At 38.3% G+C, this 22,148-nt stretch overlaps 1 protein-coding gene across 2 annotated transcripts in view; it reads right to left on the bottom strand.

Annotated features, from left to right (window-relative positions):
• glra3 (glycine receptor, alpha 3) overlaps positions 1-8,449 on the bottom strand; it is a 90,688-nt gene extending 82,239 nt beyond the window's left edge. The window contains exon 1 of one of the 2 annotated variants that reach the window (XM_023299473.3): positions 7,956-8,449. In XM_023299473.3, coding sequence (XP_023155241.3) covers positions 7,956-8,026 — 71 coding nt within the window. In that variant the 5' untranslated portion in view covers positions 8,027-8,449. The remainder of the gene's footprint in view (positions 1-7,955) is intronic. The other variant, XM_035943481.2, reaches the window with a different exon arrangement.
• Between the last annotated feature and the right edge of the window lie 13,699 nt (positions 8,450-22,148).

Here is a 22,148-nt window from a genome sequence, read left to right as displayed (position 1 = left end):
AAAAAAAAGACCAAATGAAACTATCAGCCAGAAATGGTAAAAACTAAATAAGTGAGGAGGTCTTCCTGCCAGGTCCAGGATGTACGAACCTTTACAGTCTGGATGTTACACAGCTAGCGTGTTAAGCTAGCCAAACTAGCTTCTTTTTCTATTACTTTATTTGGCGGTCAACAGCTGAATAATCTGTGAGCTGATTCGTTTTTCCAGCTTCCTGGTCTCTCAGGCTAAATTCCTTTTCTTAGACCACGGGGGTTCTCCTAGGAATGACTGGAGTTCTGGGTGATTGGAAGCGAGGCGCTGTGTTCAGAGCTCCATACGTTGACATGTCGGGTAATGAATTTCAGTCGAGGGCTGCCGACACTTGACCCCACTTTGAGGTGATAGCAACCTCCTCCTCTCATGCAAATATCCTTTAGCCTTTCCACTCTATGTGCAGCTGTGCTACTTGTTCATACTAATTAGCTGCCGGAGTAGCACATATATCATAAACACTACATTTCCCAGCTACCCCCGGGGTATTTCTGGCATTAGCCGAGGACAGCCCGGTGCTGTGACAGCGTTGGGGTCGACTACTGCCTTCAGCCAAATGTTCACTTAGTGTGGAACCCGGCCCCTCGCTGCCTCCCCAGAACCACTTAGCTGAGCGTACAACACTGGATAATATCAGCTACGAGTTCTTAAAACGTTTTAATCCAATATTACAAGAACATTTTAATGTCCAACAATGTTCCTATAAAGTTAATCACAGGAGCTTCAGTAGAAATCAACTGGATTTTTCCTTGTAGGTTCTTGGACCTTCAAGAGAAGTCCACGGGACTCCTGAAGAACCTACAATAGAAGATTCAAGAACCTACAAGAGAAGGTTCAAGAACCTATAAGAGAAGGTTCAAGAACCTATAAGTGAAGGGTCAAGAACTTACAACAGAAGGTTCAAGAATCTATAAGAGAAGGTTCAAGAACTTACAAGAGAGGGTTCAAGAACCTACAAGAGAGGGTTCAAGAACCTACACGAGAAGTCCAGTTGATTTCTACTGAAGGTTCTACGATTACCGATGACCTGGATGACTGAGGATCTGCACTTCCCATAAAGTTCATTTAATGTTTTGATGTCAACATTCAGAGGATGTTAACCAGATTTATGTTCCACGAAGACATCAAAAAACCAAGGAAGAACATTCTGAAATCAACACCTGATGTTATCGAGGCCTCTCATGACAGAATGGTTCCTATGCAGAATGTTTTATGACGTTCCTGTAATGTGATAAATTGGAAAATTAGCCAGAAACTGTCTCATTTTAGGTGTTTTGTCTCATTTGGTGGCTTGTTTTTATTGTTTTGTGCCTATTTTTGTCATTTTTGTGTCTAGTCTGTGTTGTCTCACCTCATTTTTGATATTTTATGTCTCATTTTGTGACTAATTTTTGGTCTTTTCTGATTTTTATTGTTTTGTAACTTTTGTCATTTAGTGTCTCATTTTTGGTGTTTTGTGGCTCACTTTTGGTGTTTGTTGTCATTTTGTGTCTGATCTTTGTTGTCTCATCTCATTTTTGGTGTTTTGTGTCTCGTTTTTATTGTTTTGTGCCTATTTTTTGGTAATTTTGTGTCTCAATTTTGGCGTTTTGTCCTGGGTCTGTCATCTCATTTTGTTGTTGGTGTTCCGCTTCTCCTATTATGACCTATTTTTGGTCCTTTGTGGCACTTTTTTATTATTGTCTACGGATATGCCTTATTTTTGGTGCTTTGTCTCATTTTATGTTTGTGTGTTTTTTTTATCTGTGTCTCGTTTTGTGTCTGATCTTTGTCGTGTCATCTCGTTTTTAGTGTTTTGTGTCTTGTTTTTATTGTTTTGTCTCATTCTGTGTCTCATTTTTATTGTTCTTTGTCTATTTTTGTCATTTTGTGTCTTGTTTTGTGTCTGGTCTGCGTTGTCTCATCACATTTTTGGTCTTTTGTGTCTCATTTTTATAGTTTTGTGGCTGTTTTTTTGTCATTTTGTGTCTTATTTTTGTTCTTTTGTGTCACTTTTTATTGTTTTGTGGCAGGTTTTTTTTGTCATTTTCTGTCTCATTTTTGGTGTTTTGTGCCTATTTTTGTCATTTTGTGTCTAGTCTGTGCCATCTCTTCTCATATTTGGTGTTTTGTGTCTTATTTTTAATGTTTTGTGCCTATTTTTGTCATTTTGTGTTTCCATTTTGACGTTTTGTCTCGTTTTGCGTCTGGTCTCTGTCGTCTCATCTCATTTTTGGTGTTTAGTGTCTCGCTTTTATAGTTTTGTGGCGATTTCTGTTGTTTTGTGATGATTTTTTGCTGTTTTGTCTCCATTTTGTATCGGGTCTGTGTCATCTCATCTCATGTTCGGTGTTTAGTGTCTCGTTTTTAATGTTTTGTGCCAGTTTTTGTCATTTTGTGTCTCATTTTTATTGTTTTGTGTCTCATTTTTAATATTTTGGTTGTCATTTTTGTTGTTTAGTGTCTCGTTTTTACTGTTTTATACCTGTTTTTTGTCACTTTGTGTCTCATTTTTGGTGTTTAGTGTCTCGTTTTGTGCCTCGTTTTACTGATTTTCAGTGCTTACAGAGAACATGACACCATCATCTTAATGTAGAAGCACACACTTGAGGTGTTGAAATATTAGAATAAATGCCGCTTCAGTGAACAAATGATCTTTCGTGTAATCTGTATAGTATCACATAATATTAGCTACCAGTCCACACTAACCTCTACAGTCATCCACCAACAATTTCTATGTGTATTTAACCCTCCTGTCGTCCCGCGGGTCAAATTGATCCATTTTAAAGTTTGAAAATGTGGAAAAAACATAAAACTTCTACATTTTCAACATTTTTGGGAAATTTTTGAACATTTTTTTGGTGGGAAAAATAGAAATGTTAAAAAAATGTTTCTTTAAGAGTTTTACTGATATATATGTAATCACTTTAGATATTTTTAGGATTTTTTGGAAGATTTTTGCAAATTTTAAAAAAATATTTACAAGGATTTTCTTGCCAAATTTGTGGGATTTTTTAAAAATAAAACTTTTAGGGAATTATTGGAATTTTCTTCCTGAAGGTTTTGCAAATTTTCAGAAATTTGGGGAATTTTTTGCTGAATTTTTGTAATTTTTTCAGACAATGAAACAATATTTTTCGGTGCCGGTAAATTAAGACAACAGGAGGGTTTTAATCGTGGCGCACTGACATTTTCTAGTTAAAACGTGAGCTGTGTTTAATCCTGCGGTGGATATTATCTAATGTTAAATCTGTTTACTCTCAGCAGCCAGCAGCAAATAAATGAACCAGCAGATAGTGTTTAATTCCCCAGTGCTAATAAACCAGATAACAGAAAACATGAAGCCCCCGGACCGGTTTTCGGACAATTTCTTTCCTGCTTTTCGTGACATTCTCCCTTCGGGCTGACGTAAACCTCGGTGGCACATGGTTGTACGCTCACCGAGAGTCACAGCGAAGCCGCCGTTAAGAGGGATGTCTGAAGGAGGAAGAGCCAGAACGCATTCAGACAAACTCGTCCTGACGTGTCGCTGGTGGAGAGGACGGAGTGGGGGACGGAGGACGCCTGCTGGGATCGGACCACGAGGTGTTGCATCTCTCCAGGACAAACGCTGAGTGTTTCCTAGGAACAGAGGAACCCTTTCAGAGTGCCGGCCGGTCCTAAAGATGGACGACGTGACAGCAGGTCATAAGCTCCGCCCCCTCCGAAGGACCAGACGCCAGAAATAAATTATGTTCTGATCAGGGTGGTTTTAATTGGCTGGTTGATGCTATAAAAATGACCTGCTCCTTCCTGATACCTGTCTGGTCTGTGTCTCATCTCGTTTTTAGCGTTTAGTGTCTCATTTTTACAATTTTGTGTCGATTTTTGTTGTTTTGCGATGATTTTTTGGCGTTTTGTCTTGTTTTGTGTTTGATCTGTGCCTTCTCATCTCGTTTTTGGTGTTTATTGTCTCATGACAAATTTGTGGCTTTTTGTCTTGTTTTGTGTCTCATTTTTAAAGTTTTCCTCGTTTTGTTTCTGGTCTGTGTCATCTCATCTCGTTTTCATGTTTATTGTCTCCTTTTGTACTTAGTTTTTGGTGTTTAGTGTCTCATTTTTATTCTTTCGTGAGGATTTTTGTCATTTTTGTCTCATTTTTATTGTTTTGTGCCTGTTTTTGTTTGTTTGTTTTTTTTAACATCAAAGGTGTTGTTTCTGCTCACCTTTAGAGACTAACTTCAGCAGAGGGGAGATTAGAATATTTCCGTGGCTGGAGGTACAGAGAGCTGTGATTTCTGCCTTCATTCGTGTCGAAACACACAACAGCACAGAGATCTGCAGCTGCAGGGCATCTGCTTAAAATAATCTGGCGCTGGACGACCAGCGCTGCTGACCACTGAGGGAGGAAGATGTCCTTCTGCTCTCAGACCCAGAAAAAACCAAACAAACGGGAGGCCAAGCTGCAGGCAGATCCAGCCGGGCTTCCTGCTGAATGACAGACGATAAGCCTGTTAAACTTTGTCTCTGAATCCATCCGTGACCCTCTAAGAAGATTTCCCGTGGCTTTGATCTGTTCGGTGAGCTCCAGCTTTTGGGGGAAACCTCGCTTGTTTTCGGTCTAGAATTAAAAGCGTGTCGGAGTTAAACGCAGCGAGCATCTCCACAGAAACCGGGCTTATTAATAAAGGATGTGAAGCCGAGGGAGTAGGAGGAGGAGAACGAAGAGGAGACGCGACAGCGCAGGGATCACGTTAATATCAGCCGGCATCGACCTGCCTTCTGGGACCACTGCCGGAGCTTGAGAGGAAAAGTTTCCGGAGCCTGGAGCTTCACATCATGAGCAGCGGAAGGTAGCTCGACCTCAGATGTTATTCCTTCTGATCCACACACAACCTGCAGCTGCGTTCGTCCCCAACGACCGGATTTATTACGGATTTGATCATGAAGGGATACGTGGCCTTTTACCAACCGATCACCAAACATCAACCGTTTATGACAAACAAAATAAATTCTGATCCTCGACTCAAAGAAATAAAAGTGAAGTAAACAACAGATACTGACCCAAAGCTCTTCACAACAGAGAGACGAGACGAACGTTTAGATTTTAACACAAAATATTTAAATATTCTAACCCAGGGGAGTTACATAAAGCCCAGTCTGATCTCCAGTGATCCGGACCAGCAAAACTACAGCAGAATAACCAATAAATAACCACCATAAATGAAACAAAATATTCCAAAAAAGAGACACAAAACAAAAAAAAAGACAACACAAGCGAGATCAATAAAAGACAAAAATAAGACAAAATATTACAAAAATGAGACACAAAACGTCAAAAATGAGACACAAAATGACAAAAATGAGACAAATGACACCAAACAAAACAGAGACAAAAAATTTGACAAAAAACTTACAAAGTGACAAAAAATGGACAAACAACAAAAACGAGACAAAAACTGACAAAACAACAAAAACAAGAAACAAAACAACAAAAACAAGAAACAAGACAACAAAAAACAAGGCAAAATATTACAAAAACGAGACATAAAATGACAAAAACAAGACAACACAAAATAAAACAACAAAGAGACAAAAATTAGACAAAAAAGTTACAAAGCGACAAAAAAATGGACAAACGACAAAAATGAGACAAAAAATTACACAAATGAGACCAACTATTCCAAAAACAAGACACAAAACAACAAAAAAATAGGCAAACAACACAAGCGAGACCAATAAAAGACAAATTTGCCACACACATCAGGACCGGTGAATAAGTAGATATTTTGGGTAATTTGCATAGGAGCTAAAATGGCTCCATAGTGCCACCAGGAAAACTTCAAATGGGAACTATGGCCATGAAGTGTCACTTACAGCTATGAAAATGAATACACATATGTAACTTGTTAAAACGCACAAAAATGTAACCAATGCCCAAAACCCAACAGGAAGTTGGCCATTTTGAATTGTGTGTCATATTTTGGATGATTCTGGACCAATTTTTGCACATTTTTAAAAGCTATAAACTCAAACTGTTGGGTAACCCCAACAGAGCTCAAATGTGGCCAGGATGTACACCAGGCATGGGTGATCGAAAGTTATTAAAAAGCTCCACAAAAGTCTGAGGGCATGGAAATGGTGACCAACGGAAAGTGGCCATTTTGGATGTTTCGCGGTGAAACAGGAAATGCTGTCTAACTCGCCTGTACGTTCTCCGATCTGCCTCAAACTTTACATGTTTGATCAGAGTCCTGCCCTGATGACGTCTATAGGCTGAAATACATTCTCGGTCACAGTGCCACCTGGTAGACATGCTTGGATTCACTGACCAGCAAGGATGCGAGGACCCGTCCAATGCTGCTTTCAGCTTTAATTATTTATTTTTTAGTAAAATACGATGTGTTGCATTTTTGTTTTGTATAAAAAGTGCTGCATGAATAAAGTCAGACTGATTGATTAATTGATTATTGACATCTATTCATGATAAGACAAAGTCTAGACATCATGAGTTCAATTTAATAGAACCGCTATATTATGTTGGATTATTTTTACCAGATTTTTCAGAACAGGGTTAGGATTAAGGGAACTCACTGTCACGCTTCACTTAGCAGCAGAAAAAATATGTTTCTGGTCGTAGTTTTTCTTGTGTATTTTCAGTATCATAGAAATATTAAAGGAGTCTCATATTCACATTTTTATCTCTGTCAAATACATATAAAGTTTACTAGTGGTTTAGCTACCAATGGGCCACCATGACAGAGACTTCTGGAGCGTTTAATTACCTCCGTGTGTTTCTATTTTCTCTTAAAACTGAAATAAGTTTGATGAAATGACCCAGTTCAGATTAGATAAATGACTCCTGGAAAAGTAAACTGAGTTCATCCAATGAGACGCTTCATTGAGTCGACTTTTATTAGGATTAAATGAAATAAACTTTAGTAATGATTCAACTAGATGCTCATGAAACTACTTTTACTGCTGAGTTTCAGATGTCAGCAGAGGTTTGTTGGTTCAATTGGTCAGATTTAAGTTGTAAATGTTTGACTGTTCTCACTAAAAAGAAGCGTTTTGATTAAAGGTTTGACAAATTCTACCACAAAAAAGTAAAATAATTGCAGTAAACTTTAAATATACATAAAGCAAAAACAGAGATCAGAAATAACAGGAACAACTAAATACTACTTATTTCTGTTTGATTATTTCTACTTTCTGAGATCCAAATTTTCGAAAAAGTCAGTCTAAAACCTTTCTGGGTAGCTGGTCTGATGATCAGTTAACTGGTTTGAGTAATTTATACAATAAAGGCGTGTAAAATCTGTAATTGCAGCTTCTTAAATATGATTATTTACTCCTTTATCACAGTAAATCTCCCAGTAGAATATAATGACAGCGATTTTTAAATATCAACCTTTTATAAAAATCTATCCAGATATCAAAGATTCTGATCATTGGTTAATCAGTTGAGTGATATTTAAATAAAAATTGTCTAAATCCTGTGGCTATAGCTTCTGAAATGTGAATATTTCCTCCTTTTTGACAATAAACCTCCTGCTTCAGTGTTGTTGTGAGAGTAAAATATAATGACAGCAACTTTTAAATATCAACCATTCTAAAAAAAAAAAAAGTCTATCCATGTAACAGATGTTCAAGGTTCTGATAATCGGTTAAAGATGAAAATTACTTAAATTCTCTGAATGTAGCTGCTTAAATGTGAATATTTCATCCTATATGACAGTAAACCTCCTGCTTTCAGTGTTGTTGTGAGAGAAGAATATGATGAAAACAACTTTTAAATATCAACCTTTCTAAAAAATCTCTCCTGATAAAGTTTCTGATAATCGGTGAACTGGTTTGAGGAATGTGTAAATAAAATGTAAACTACAGTAAACCTGCTGTGTTGTTGTGAGAGTAGAATACACTGACAGTAACTTTAAATAAATATAAAAATAAAGAGCAGCTCTGACCTGAGCAGCAGCAGCAGCAGGACTTTGCCCGCCGTCGAGGCTCCCTCCCCGGGCAGTGTCCTCCTCCTCATATCGGCGCTGTTCAGCACCGCGGACAGCTCCGGGGCGGTCAGACGGAGCTCGTACCGGGAGTCGCGGCTCCGCGGACCCCCATCACCGGGAGTGACCGGCGGCACGGCGGCGGTAGAAGCAGGCGGCTGGAAAAGGTTGGAGAAAAAAAAGGAAAAATAAAAAAGAAACGCGGACGCAGCGCGCAGCAGCTTTTCAGACGGAGCTCTGAGCTCGGTCTGAGCCCGGTGAGGCTCCGGGCCACCGAGACCCGCCCTCCGGTCCGGATTGGCACGACTGGCAGCCGGCTCGGCCAATAACACCCAGCGCTGCTACCTCCTCCAGCTGAGGCGCATCTGAATCAGGAGCCCAGCGAGCCGGATGAAGCAGAGCAGCCAGCCGAGCGCACGTCCCCGTCCCGCTCCTCCTCTCCGCCCGCCTCCATCTGTCGGCGCTGCCCTTCTGCTCCGCTGGGCCGCAGCAGAGCCGCATGTGGCTCCGCTGCCGCCGACGGTCCGGCCATATGCGGCCGAGGAGGAGGAGGAGGAGGAGGAGGAGAGGCTGCTTAAAGTTCAGATCTGAGGCCCGAGGCGGAGAAGAGGCAGCAGGCCGGACTGGGATCACTGACACCGAGATTAGATTACAGTTTATTCACACAGAGAGCACATGGTAGCTGTCAGGAAGGTCAGATTATTCAAGAGAAAACAGATTAAAACAATAAAACAGGACGAAATAATTACTGAGGGAAATATTAATACAAGACAAAATAATAACAGATTAAAATAATAAAACAAGACGAAATTAAAACCAACTAATACAGAGCAACTTTAGCTAATATAGAGCAACTTTAATATAGAGCAACTTTAACTAATATAGAGCAACTTTAACTAATATACAGCAACTTTAATTTAGAGAAACTTCAACTAATATAGAGCAACTTTAGCTAATATAGAGCAACTTTAATTAATATAGAGCAACTTTAGCTAATATAGAGCAACTTTAAATAATATACAGCAACTTTAATTTAGAGAAACTTTAACTAATATAGAGCAACTTTAACTAATATACAGCAACTTTAATTTAGAGAAACTTTAACTAATATAGAGCAACTTTAGCTAATATAGAGCAACTTTAATTAATATAGAGCAACTTTAGCTAATATAGAGCAACTTTAATTAATATAGAGCAACTTTAGCTAATATAGAGCAACTTTAAATAATATACAGCAACTTCAACTAATATAGAGAAACTTTAACTAATTTAGAGCAACTTTAACTAATATACAGCAACTTTAATTAATATAGAGAAATTTTAACTAATATAGTTCAACTTTAAGTAATATAGAGCAACTTTAACTAATATGGAGCAACTTTAATATAAAGCAACTTTAATTCAGTTACACTTCTGTTCAAAAGTTTATGGTCACTTAGAAATGTCCTTATTTTTGAAAGAAAAGCAGTTTTTTCCAATGAAGATAACATTAAATGAATAATAAATCCAGCATAGACACTGTTAATGTGGTAAATGACTATTCTAGCTGGAAACGGCTGATTTTTAATGGAATATCTACATAGGGGTACAGAGGAACATTTCCAGCAACCATCACTCTTGTGTTCTAATGCTACATTGTGTTAGCTAATGGTGTTGAAAGGCTAATTGATGATTAGAAAACCCTTGTGCAGTTAGCACATGGATAAAAGTAGGAGTTTTCATGGAGAACATGAGATTATCTGGATGACCTCAAACTTTAGAGCAGAAGACGTCTGACTTTGAAGAAAGTAATAAAAAATCCTTTTGGTAACTGACCTAAATATTCACATCCGTCCACAACGAGACACATTCTTGATGTTATTGATTAGATTTAATAGATTATTTTTAGTGGATTGTTCAGAAGAGACTGTATTTTGGAGGAACTCATCGTCATGCTTCACTTTACATCCGTTTCTATTTCCTACTGAAACTAGAAATAGAAGTTTATTTGATCAAATCACACAGTTCACATCAGATAAATGACTCCTGGAAAAGTAAACTGGTTGCCTTAAAGAGTTCATCCAATGAGACGCTTCGTTGAGCCGACTTTTATTATGTCGGCACAAATAAACTTTACTAATGATTCAACTAGACGCTCATTAAACTACTTTTACTGCCGTGTTTCTATGAGTTCTGACGTCAGCAGAGATTTGTTGGTTTAAATGGTCAGATATAGGTTGGAAATGTTTGGTTGTTCTCACTAAAAAGAAGCGTTTTAATTAAAATAAATATTAAGTACATTAGCACTACATGCACAGCTAGTCATTATATTTACATTTTCATCTTGCATCTAATTTCACCTTTTTTTTTTAAACTTCCAGCTCTTCTTGTTGTTAAAATTAAACGCTCGGTCAGTTATAGTTGCCTGTAAAAGTGCGCAGGAAACCCCAAAACTAAAGGGTCACACCTGAAAAAACACTTTAAAACCAGGACTTACTGTATGGACATTAGTTGTTTTCTTTTAGGACTTTTAAAGTTAACACAAATATTGCTAATGATTAATCGTTCATTGATTAAAAACATTAATCGACAAGGCATCAAAAACGTATTGTAGATTAACTGCAGTTCCTGGTTGTTCCACCAGGTGGAGCGTCTGTTTAATACTGTAGAGACTAGAGGTAGCAAAGCATCATGGGAATCTTAACGTTCACATCCAGATTATTAAATGGGTAGTTTAGTGCTTGTTATTTATTGTGGTGGTTTAGCCAACAACAATGACAGAGACTCCTGGAGCGTTTAATGACCTCCACGTGTTTCTATTTTTCTACTGAAACTAGAATTATTCTGGCATTTAGCAAATAGGAGTAATTTTGGTAATCCTAACTCACCAAAAAAAAGGAAAAGTTGCATCTCATTTAATGTCAAACAGTGACAAAAATCATGGTTATGTGTCTTTTTTATAAATGCATGTAAACATCTGGTTAAATAGAATAGTTTGGTTTGACCTCTAACTTCCTGCATTGAAAAAATTAATTGAACAGACATTTTTAGTCCTGAAAACATTCTGATAAAAGTTTGTTTTTGTCAGACCATTACGCACTAATATTCTCTAAATGTTTTCTGAATGTTGCATTGAGAACATCCTCCCTGTAACATTGCGGTGATGTTCCATAAGAGAACGGTTCCTCAGCAACATCTTCAGCACATCTTCAGAACACTGCAGGCTTAAGGTTCTAGTTTACATCACAGTAACATTTTAGAAACAACGTTCTGTCGTCGAGGACTCGCCTGATTGTTGGTTTGAAGACGTTCTTCTATCGTAGATGACTTCCTCAGTAACCCTTAAACTATTTTTTGAACATTAAACCTAAATGTTCTCTGTGAAACATTATTAGAACCTGTAGGTAATGTTAGCCAGTGTTGGACCAACTTATATTTTATCTTATTTTGTTCTGATTTAACAAATTTGCTTTGGCAGAACAGAAAAAGCATCGAGATGATAGAGACACAACATCGGTGTTGAGCCAAAAACTGACCACAAGCTGCTTGGTGGGAGTTTAAATCCGTTCATACAGCTGCTTTCAACATCTGGATCAAACTGTACCATCTGTTAAATCTGTGGTGACACCAAAGAATTTGTCTTAGTGAATCTTTCTTCTAACTGTGACCAAAGAAATGTTTGAAAAGATTCATCAACAAAGAAGATAATGAATGAAGTTTATAAGCCTGAACAACATCTCAGGAGCTGCAGTCATTTTATGGTAAAATGGTTTTAAATGAGTTGGTCGTTTAAAGTGGTTTCTAAGACGTGAACAGAGGAGGTGAAATCCATCAGAGGATCTAAGATCGGTGCTTCTGTGGACCAAGTGGTAAGTAGGCCTGATCCAATGTGTAAGATGTCTATGTACCTTATGTAGGTTATTACAACTGTTGTCTTACTGCCTGTAAAAAACACTTTAAATTCCATTAAACCAATTCAAACCATCTTAAATCACTTTAAGCCACTTTAAGTCACTTAAACCACTTTAAATCACTTTGAACCACTTCAAATCCCATTAAACCACTATAAACCATTTTAAATCACTTTTAACCACTTTGAATCCCATTAAACCACCTTCAGATATATTTATTCATGCACAGAGAAAGAAAAATATACTCTACCAAAGTAGTTTACAACAGATGTACAAGAAAGGGAACCCCAGAGAAGCAAGTGCTTATAATTAGGGGACCCAAGCAACCAAAAACATCATCACCCACATTCCCTCTCAACCCCCACCCCCAACCCCTCACCCCATCAATATACCCCACACACAAGCACCCACACAAGCATACACACAATCACACATACACACATATACAGACAGCATCATTTCCAACAATACATGATTTTCTCAGAGATTATACATAGGAAGACAGTAGTTTGTTTTTTTTTTTTTTACATTTTTTTTGAAGGCAGAAAAGGACTGCGATAATTTAATGAACCCATCTAGTTCATTTCAGATCTGTGGACCCCTACAAACAACACTCAGGCTGGTACATTTAAGTTTACGCTTCTTCCCCAATATATAGTTTTTTTTCCTGGTGTTATGAGTGTGGAGGGGACGGGAGATTGGGATGAGCTCACATAAGCATTTATTGAGTTGGTTGATAACCTGATACATAACACAGGCATTATGATAGATGTTAAAGTCAGGCAGCCTCAGGAGGTCAACAGAGAGGAAAATAGGGCCAGAAGGAGCTGCATAAGCAGACCATGTAATAGCATGAATTATCTTCTTTTGCAAAGAGTTCAGTTTGATGAGATAACTTGGAAAAGTACACCATATTATATTACAATAGTTGATATGTGGTTCAATGATGGATCTATACAAAGTAAGAAGAGCAGACAGTGGGAGATAATGTCTTAGTTTAAAGAATAAACCAGTATATTTTGATAGTTTGTTGATTAACACATCAATATGGTACCTAAAGTTAATCATTTCATTCAAGTAGATGCCAAGAAATTTTGTAGAATGTACTCTGTTAATGTTTTGTCCATTTATATTGAGAGGGATATGATTGGTAATACTTTTATTTCTAACAGAATGAAATACTATGTAATTTGTTTTATTGATGTTGAGTGATAGTTTATTGCATTTAAACCAAGAATCAACTCTCTCCAACTCCATATTAGCTAGAGCCTGAAGTATAATTGGATTCTTGTGAGACATGAGCAAGTTTGTGTCGTCGGCAAACAGGAATTTATGAACGCTATCAGACACATTGGCAAAATCATTTATATATATAATAAATAATAAAGGCCCCAGAACAGAGCCCTGGGGAACCCCATAATTAATTATTTTTCCCAGGGATTCATGTCCATTTATATGAACATACTGTACTCTGTCCTGTAAGTAGCTTCTGAACCAGCTCAACGCAATACCTCTAATATCATAGTGGTGCAGTTTGCAAGCAGAATCTCAAAATCAGTGGTGTCAAAAGCCTTTGACAGATTGAGGAAAATTCCAATGGCATGTTCACCATTGTCAATAGCATCATTAATTTTTTCAATTAGATCTAAAACTGCCATGCAGGTAGTGCTGTATTTCCTGAAGCCATATTGGGAGGATGCGAGGATCTTCAATTTATTAATGAAACCATTAAGTCTATTGTACACTAACCTTTCCAGTACCTTGGAGAGCGTAGGCAGTATGGAAATTGGCCTATAGTTGTAGATATCATTTTTGTCCCCAAATTTATAAATGGGGAGAATTTTAGTCATTTTTGGTACTCTCCCAGTGATTAAGGATAGATTTATACAGTAAAAAAGTGGTTCCAGGATAACATTCACAATGGCCTTTAGGATGGTGCTGCAGATTCCATCAGCACCAGCTGTATGTGAGCTTTTCATGTTCATGATAATTTTGTAGACCTCATTTCCATCCGTAGGCCTCAGGAAGAATGAGCAGGGATAGTTTCCAAATAGATATTGACTATAAGAAGTGCCTTGATGTTGGAAGATTTTACTAGCGAGGTTCTCACCAAGTGTAGCAAAGTGGTCATTAAAATGATTTGTTAATTTTAGCATATCATTATTGTCTTTGCTATTAGTGTCAGGAAGCACAGAACCTTTGTGCTCCTGCCCAAGAATTTTATTCAGTATCTGCCATGTTTTCTTGGAATCACCCTGAGTTAATTGTAGACTTTCAGTGTAGTGATCTCTTTTCCTTTTCTGTATTAAATGTGTGAGTTTATTCCTGAAAAGGGAATACTTTTCTTTATTTCTATTACTAGGATTTTTTAGATAATGTTTGTAAAGTTTATTTTTTTGATTGATTGATTTTAAAATCCCCTGAGTTAACCAGGGATTACAATCCTTGGAACAGGATGTCACCATCTTCTCAGGTATAGTGTACTGAATGGAAGTAGTTATAGCAGTAATCAGAGCTTCATAAGCCATATCAGCATTGTTGTGAGAATAGACAGAGCACAGGTTATTGAACTTCAGATGTTCACGCAAGTGATGTAATGTTCTTTCATTAAGTATTTTGACTTTAAGTTTATGGGAAGCTGGTGAATATTTATTTTGTATATCAAATGATACTATTATTGGAAAGTGGTCAGTAATATCAGTGATCATCACACCAGATGTTAGACGAAGACTGTGCATGTTAGTGATGATGTTATCAATGGCTGACTGTGTGCAATTTGTAATTCTAGTGTAAGTATCAATTGTAGGGAAGAAAGAGGATGAATTAATCATATTTAGGAAATCATGTTTAACAGTATTGTCCTTAGCAATGTCAATGTTGAAGTCACCTAGTATAACACACTCCTTCTTGCTGTCATTTATATGAAAAAGAAGTTTATCAAATTTCAGCATGAAAGTATTGAGGTCAGAATCAGGGGGACGATAGATAACTCCAACTATAAGAATTTTTGCATTATTCAAAGTTAGCTCTATGAATAGGGAGTCAGAATGACCATCACCAATATCCAAATCTTCACGGATTGCAGCAGTAAGCTTTGAATTTATATATAAACATACACCACCACCATTCCTATTTAGTCTATTATTATTAATTAGAGTGTAGCCATCAATACTCAGAGTATCCAAATGAGAAGTCTCATTAAGCCAGGTCTAGCTACAACCCACAACATCAAAGCCACAGTCAGTGATGGACAGAAGGGAAATTAATTCATCATGGTGTTTTTTCAGACTTCTAATGTTTGTGTGTAACAACGAAAAGTTGTTAGTGCTGATAGAATATTTTACTTGGTCTGGAGAGAAGCTCCTACAAGCTATCCCATCAACAGTAGCACAACATTGTTGATCATCATCACCTATGAAAGAACCTTCAAACCCCATTGGATGCAGATATGTAAGTCAGAGAATTATCTTCCAAGTGAATAGACATTAATTTGTTAAGTCCCATTCAAGCAGATAAGTGAACAAATAACAACCATAAAGTAAACTAAAAGACAAAAATAGAGCCCTTAGTCCATTCTCAGGTAAAGACCGAATTGGAGCAAAAGATGAAGGCATTGATCCACAAAAATGGGAATAAATAAGAGTCCTTATCAGCGGTTAGTGCAAAGTAGACCAAAGTGTCAATAGTGAGAAGGGAAGAAAAAAAGGGAAAACTATAAAATACAAAATATTCCATTTTTGTGCACTCTTTCAAAGTATCTTATATCACAAGCAATATTCATTTATAATGGTCAAGGTCTTTAAGCTCCCTTACCATTATTATTTTGGATTCTTCTGGGGTGGATCCATTCAACCGTAAAAAGACTTTACAGTTCCTGGTCGCTTTTATTTTGTTAAGTTTCCGGAGGTTGCGGGCCGCTTGGGCGATTTCAGCAATTTTAGCTGTCAAATGCTCATTTAGGTAAATAGCTGATCCTTTTAATTTTTTCCCCTGCATCATCAGTTCCACTTTGTGCTTTCGGTTTACAAACTTAACAATGATCGCAGGTTTAGCGTTGCGATCCTTGCGAGGCAGGGTATGACATGCAGCAATATTGTTAGTATCGAAGTGGATGTCCTTGCTTTTGAGAAAGTTTATAACTTGCATTTCAAGCGATTGTTGATCTTCAATGTTGGCGTCCTCATCGTCGCTTCTTTCTGCGGCCGCAGCTTTGGCGTAAGACCGTGGTTTGACATCTAACCCACTAATAATCACATCTTCCATCCTCGTGTATTGTTCCAGGTCGTTTATCCTTTGCTCAAGAATTGTGATTAGGGCATCCTTTTCCTTAACGAGATTCTTCGGTAGTTTCACTTCATTCATCAGTTCAATTAACGTCGTCTGCTGCCTTGCGATTCTCGAGAGCTCCTCGGACATAAAGCTCAGAGATTTGCGGATCTCCTCCATGTCGTCTTCCGTATGTGGATGACTGAGGGCTTTCTTCGGCGGCACTGTAACTTGTTAGGTATGTACGTTGATCCGTATTTATAAGATGTAAAAAAGAGAACCGAGCAGCAGCAGCAGATTTCCATCCGCAGTTAAATCCATCTCTGGTGAAGCTCCAGCTTGTGATAACACCGGCACACCTCTGGCTGTCTGATAGCTGCTAGCTCGCTAGCACCTTAAACCACTATAAATCCCACTAAACCACTTTAAACCATTTTAAACCACCTCAAACCACTTTAAATCCCATTAAACCACTATAAACCATTTAAAATCACTTTTAACCACTTTAAACCATTTTAAATCATCTTAATTAATTTTGAATCACTTTAACTCCCCGTGCCTTCAAATGTGTAAACACTGTATGTTGACTTTTAACACATCTAGTATTTGTATGAATTTTAAAATCAGAAGTGTTTTGTTTACAGTATTGTAACACAAGTTATTTAGAGTATAAACAAACCTTTAATGTTAATCTGGTTACTAACCTGCCTTTGGTTGTTGTATGTAAGATGCTGAATACTTGAATTTCCGTCGAGATTACCGATCTATCTGTCTATCCGTCTATCCGTCCGTCTGTCTGTCTAGCTAGCTTAGACTAGCTTGGACTTCCTACGGGGACACTCTGACTTTACCAACAAACTCCGTCTCTGTGAACAAAACGCTCCACGGTCTCACGGTTAGACGTCCAGGACAGGCCGGCCGAAGGAAGCTCTCCACCGGCTGCATGTGACCGGAAGTACCGCGATGAAACCCGGGCACCGGAACACAAGCTACACAAGCTAACCTCTAACGGCTAGTGTTAGCTAGCGACACTAGCTAAACAGCGACATGTATCCGCATACATATATATATATGTGTATATATATATATATATATATATATATATATATATATATATATATATATATATATATATATATATATATATATATATATATATATATATATATAATATACATATATACGATACAAACAGGACGACAGATGGTTGTCATGGTTACAGGTTAAACAACAGTCTGGTCTGACTTGAACAGAGATATTCATAAAATTAATTAACTCACTTTTTCAGTAGTTTGGTTTCTGTTGGACAGCAGCTCCACAAAGTTTTCTGGTCAAATCTACTCTTCTTCTTCTTCTTCTTCTTCTTCTTCTTCTTCTTCTTCTTCTTCTTCTTCTTCTTCCTTCATTGTTTTCTTTTTCTCTCAGTCATATTGGATAAAGTTTGAGTCTTTTGTTTTTTACAAGTGTATTTTTTTTCTCTTTTAATTATTTGGTAATTTCTGACATGATTTTGTTATTTTGGACAAATTCAGTCATTTTTTTAACGCATATTTTTCAGTCTTTCTGGACAATAATTAATTACTTTGGGGGGAAATGAACCATTTTGGGCATTTTTAAAAACAAATCTATGACATTTTGGGCTCAGTTTTGTTCTTTTGGACACATTCTAAAGGGACTTTGTAACAAACTATGGGTCATTTGAACAAGTTGTTGAACTTTGTCCTATGTTCTGGTATTGTGAAACTTCCCAGATTCAGTCTGAAACCTCCTGACCTGCTGTGAAAACATCAGACATGCGTGACATTTCCCTGTTGAAGTCTGGAAGGACATCACGCTAACGTTCTCCCTCAGAGGCCTCCGATAACAAACAGGAACGTCACCTGGTGCTCAGAGTTTCACAGTCTCTGGTTTGTTCTTCTGTCCTTCACACCTTTCAGGCAGTTTTTACTCCGGTGATGGAGATTTTGATGCTTTCTGAATCCCGTCTGTGAGATCGGAGGATTTTTTTAATGGGAGCCCAGAAGGTACCAGAAACCACAACTCAACACGTCGACTCAAAACCACAGATTGAACACAAACTGAGAGATTTAAAGACGCTAAGCAGAGCAGCTTAATGAACCTGAGAGCTAAATGAACCTTCAGGAATAATGGCAAATATTTTCCTGTGTTAATGGAACATTTTCATAGAACTCTGCATCAAACATTCACCCAGACATCCATATTTATCTTTATCGTACTTATATTTATCCATCACAAAATTTTGTCCCATGTTTGCTCGTTTCAGTTAAATTCTTTACTGAACCGGAACTTTAGACGTTCCTCAGTGTTCCACAGTGTTACATGATGATGAAGCACAACGTTCATAACAAGTATGGAGAACATTAAAGCATGACAATCTAACAAACACGTCCTGAGAAGAACATTCTGGGAACTGAAACAAAACTTCCAACTGAAAACAATATTAGTCCTTTGCAGAACTTTCTCAGAGTCTCAGAGAAATTCTAACATGCTGTTTTTAGGAAGTTAAAACTAGAAAAACCCCTGAAAGTCCTTCATGCGTTGGTTCTTCACATGGATGTGGTGTCACCGCCACTCTCGCTCCTCCGTCCTCCTCAGCTCTCACTAAATCTAACATGGTTGACTGCACCTTGTCACACAGAGACTTTATATCACCAAGAACTCTCCACAACGTCGCCGAGAGCCTGAGAAGAGTCAAAACAGTGCGGATGCCTGCAGACGTTCTTTTCCCTGTCTTAGTAAACATCCTGAAGGAAGGAACCAGTCTGTCCGTCAGATGAGAGCTGGCATCGGGCCTCAAGTGGCTCGGGTCACCGGCTGCTGGCTGGACTCTATGAGGATCATAGGAACCCTTTCTGAAGTAAAATAAGAATGAAAACAGGAACCCTCAGGAACATGTTAATGTTGGATGTTTATGTTGGATGCTGATGCTGTATGATGATGTTGGATGTTAATTTTGGATGTTGATGTTGGATGCTGATGTTGGATGTTAATGTTGGATGCAGATGTTGATGTTGGATGCTGATGTTGGATGCTAATGTTGGATGCTGATGTTGGATATTAATGTTTGACATTAATTTTGGATGTAAATGTTGGATGCTGATGCTGATGTTGAATGTTGATGATGGATGCTGTTGTTGGATGTTAATGTTGGATGCTGATGTTGGATGTTGATGTTGGATGATGATGTTGGATGTTAATGTTTTCTGCTGATGTTGGATGTTAATGTTGGATGCTGATGCTGTATCATGATGTTGGATGTTAATGTTGGATGCTTATGTTGGATGTTAATGTTGGATGTTGGATGCTGATGTTGGATGCTGATGTTGGATGCTGATGTTGGATGTTAATGTTGGATGTTGATGTTAATGTTGGATGCTAATGTTGAATGCTGATGCTGATGTTGGATGCTGATGTTGGATGCTGATGTTGGATTTCGACATGGCGCCCACAGTGTCTCCAGAGGTGACCTTCCTGTGGGGGAGAGGATGCCGACCCTCATTGAGGCCATTCTACTGCTGACAGTGAAATGTGAGCAGATCTGAGGTCGGCTTCCTCCCTCAGCTGCAGGAACTCGCTAATAAACAAACGCTCGTCATTACATCACTTCACAGCTGCTCCGACATGGGAATTAATCCGCGACATACTGTGCACACAAATAATCAGCTGCCGTAGAGCCGTGCAGGTTGCAGTCTGTTCAGGGGATTTTCAGTAACCTTTCTGCAGCAGCTTTGGGTGGCAGCCGTCTTTGATTGTCATTAGAGATCCATGTTTCAGCTCACAGCCTCACAGCGTCCAGACCGGGCTGTAGGCGGAGCTGTGGAGCCAGAGCTGTCAAAATGTGTTTTCCTGAACACGACGCACCGCTTGCATTCCTCCCTGTTTTTTCAGAGAGCCGTGTGGAGCGGGACTTAAATAAATTCTGAACCCTCCAGAAGCCAGAAAGAAATGAGAGTTGGTTTTCAGCAACAGAGGCTGATTTCTGCAGCAGATTTAGCTTCTTTTTCCACCAAGTCTAGATGAGGTTGTGGTTTCAGAGACTGCTTCCTGCTGACTTGTCCAGAGAATTAGAAACTCACATCTTTACTTTGAGTGGAACTTCAGCTCCAGACTCGTGGACTTCCTGTAGAACTGTGTGATGATACGATGTTTTAACACATTTGATCTGGTTAAGTGCTGTTAATACCCTAAAATAACAATTAAAAACATTTTAATAGTAGTTTGGGGCTCGTTGGACTTGATTTGGGATAGTGGGACTTGAATTGGGACTTGGTCTTGACTTGGGAGTTGAGGGACTTATTGGTCTTAACTTGAGACTTCTTGGATTTGACTTGGGACTTCATTTGTGACTTCACTTAGAACTTGATGAACTTGACTTAGGAATTGTTAGTCTTAACTTGAGATTTTATTCAGCAAATGACTTGGGACTTGTTGGACTGGACTTGGGACTTGGCTTTGGACTTGTTAAACTTGATTTGGAACTTGTTGGACTTGACTTGTGACTAGACTTGCGACTTCACTTAGGATTCACTTGATGAACTTGACTTGGAACTTCTTAGTCTTAACTTGGGACTTGATTTGGAATTTGACTTGGGACTTGATGTGGGACTTGTTGAACTTGATGTGAAACTTGTTGGACTTGACTTGGGACTTGTTAATCTTAGCCTGTGACTTAATTTGGGAATTACTGAACATTACTTGGGACACTTTGGTCTTGAATTGGGACTTGATGGTCTTGGGATTTGAAGCAGAACTGATTAGCCCGGACTTGGTACTTGACTAAATTGGACTTGTTGGGCTTGGCTTCAGACTTGATTTGGGACTTATTGGGCTTGACTTGGGACTTGACTTGGGACTTGTTGGACTCAACTTGGGACTTGACTTGGGACTTGTTGGACTCAACTTGGGACTTGCTTGTCTTGGGACTTGTTGAACTTGAGTTGGGAGTTGTTGAACTTGATTTGGGACTTGTTAGTCTTGACTTCGGACTTGTCAGTCTTGACTTGGGATCTGTTGGACTCGATTTGGGAGTTGTTGGGGGCTTGATTTGGAGCTTGACTTAGGACTTGATGAACTTGATTTGGGACTTGTTAGACTCCACTTGGGACTTGTTTGTCTTGACTTGGGACTTGTTAGTCTTGACTTCGGACTTGTTGGACTTGATTTGGGACTTGTTGGGGGCTTGACTTAGGACTTGATGAACTTGATTTGGGACTTGTTAGACTCCACTTGGGACTTACTAGTCTTGACTTGGAACTTGTTGAACTCGATTTGGGACTTGTTAGACTCCACTTGGGACTTACTAGTCTTGACTTGGAACTTGTTGAACTCGATTTGGGACTTGTTGAGGGCTTGACTTGGAGCTTGACTTAGGACTTGATGAATTTGACTTGGGACATGTTAGTCTTATTGGACATGACTTGGGACTTCCTAGTCTCGACATAGGACTTTAAAATAACAGTAAATATCTGTGAAACAGGAAGTATTTTGAGTGATTTAATTCTAATAAATTATGTCATTTTGTTGTCAGGAAGTGTAAAAATATTCATAATATCTGTTAATATGTGGATGTTTGTATGAATGTGATTCAGTTTTACTTTGTTGTTTTACTGTACTTTAAAGTTTTATGTTCTGTAACAGTAAAGTTACAGTTAGATGAGGTTAATAAGGTGATTGTTATTTATTTTTTACAGTGTACTGGTATAGTTGTGCCGGGTGCTAGAAGGAGGTCAGCAGGATGTAAGTTCAGACGCTAATTATTTTTAATTGAGACATTTTTATTTGTCTAAACGTTCAGATTCTGTGGCACAGAAAAAGTCAATCTGTCGGTGGGATCACGTGATCAGGATCCAGTGCTAACGAGGAGCTCCAGGTCACATGATGCCCCGTTAGAGTCGCCCAGAGCTCAGATTCAAGTCTTAATGAGACGGTCTGCAAAAATCAGTGTGATGATGTTTTTTCTTTCACTTTACAACAAATA

The sequence above is a fragment of the Amphiprion ocellaris genome, chromosome 4 (genome assembly GCF_022539595.1).
Source record: "Amphiprion ocellaris isolate individual 3 ecotype Okinawa chromosome 4, ASM2253959v1, whole genome shotgun sequence".
Lineage (NCBI taxonomy): Eukaryota > Metazoa > Chordata > Actinopteri > Pomacentridae > Amphiprion > Amphiprion ocellaris.
Note: the sequence above shows the minus strand (reverse complement) of the source record. Positions and strands in the feature narration are given on the sequence as shown.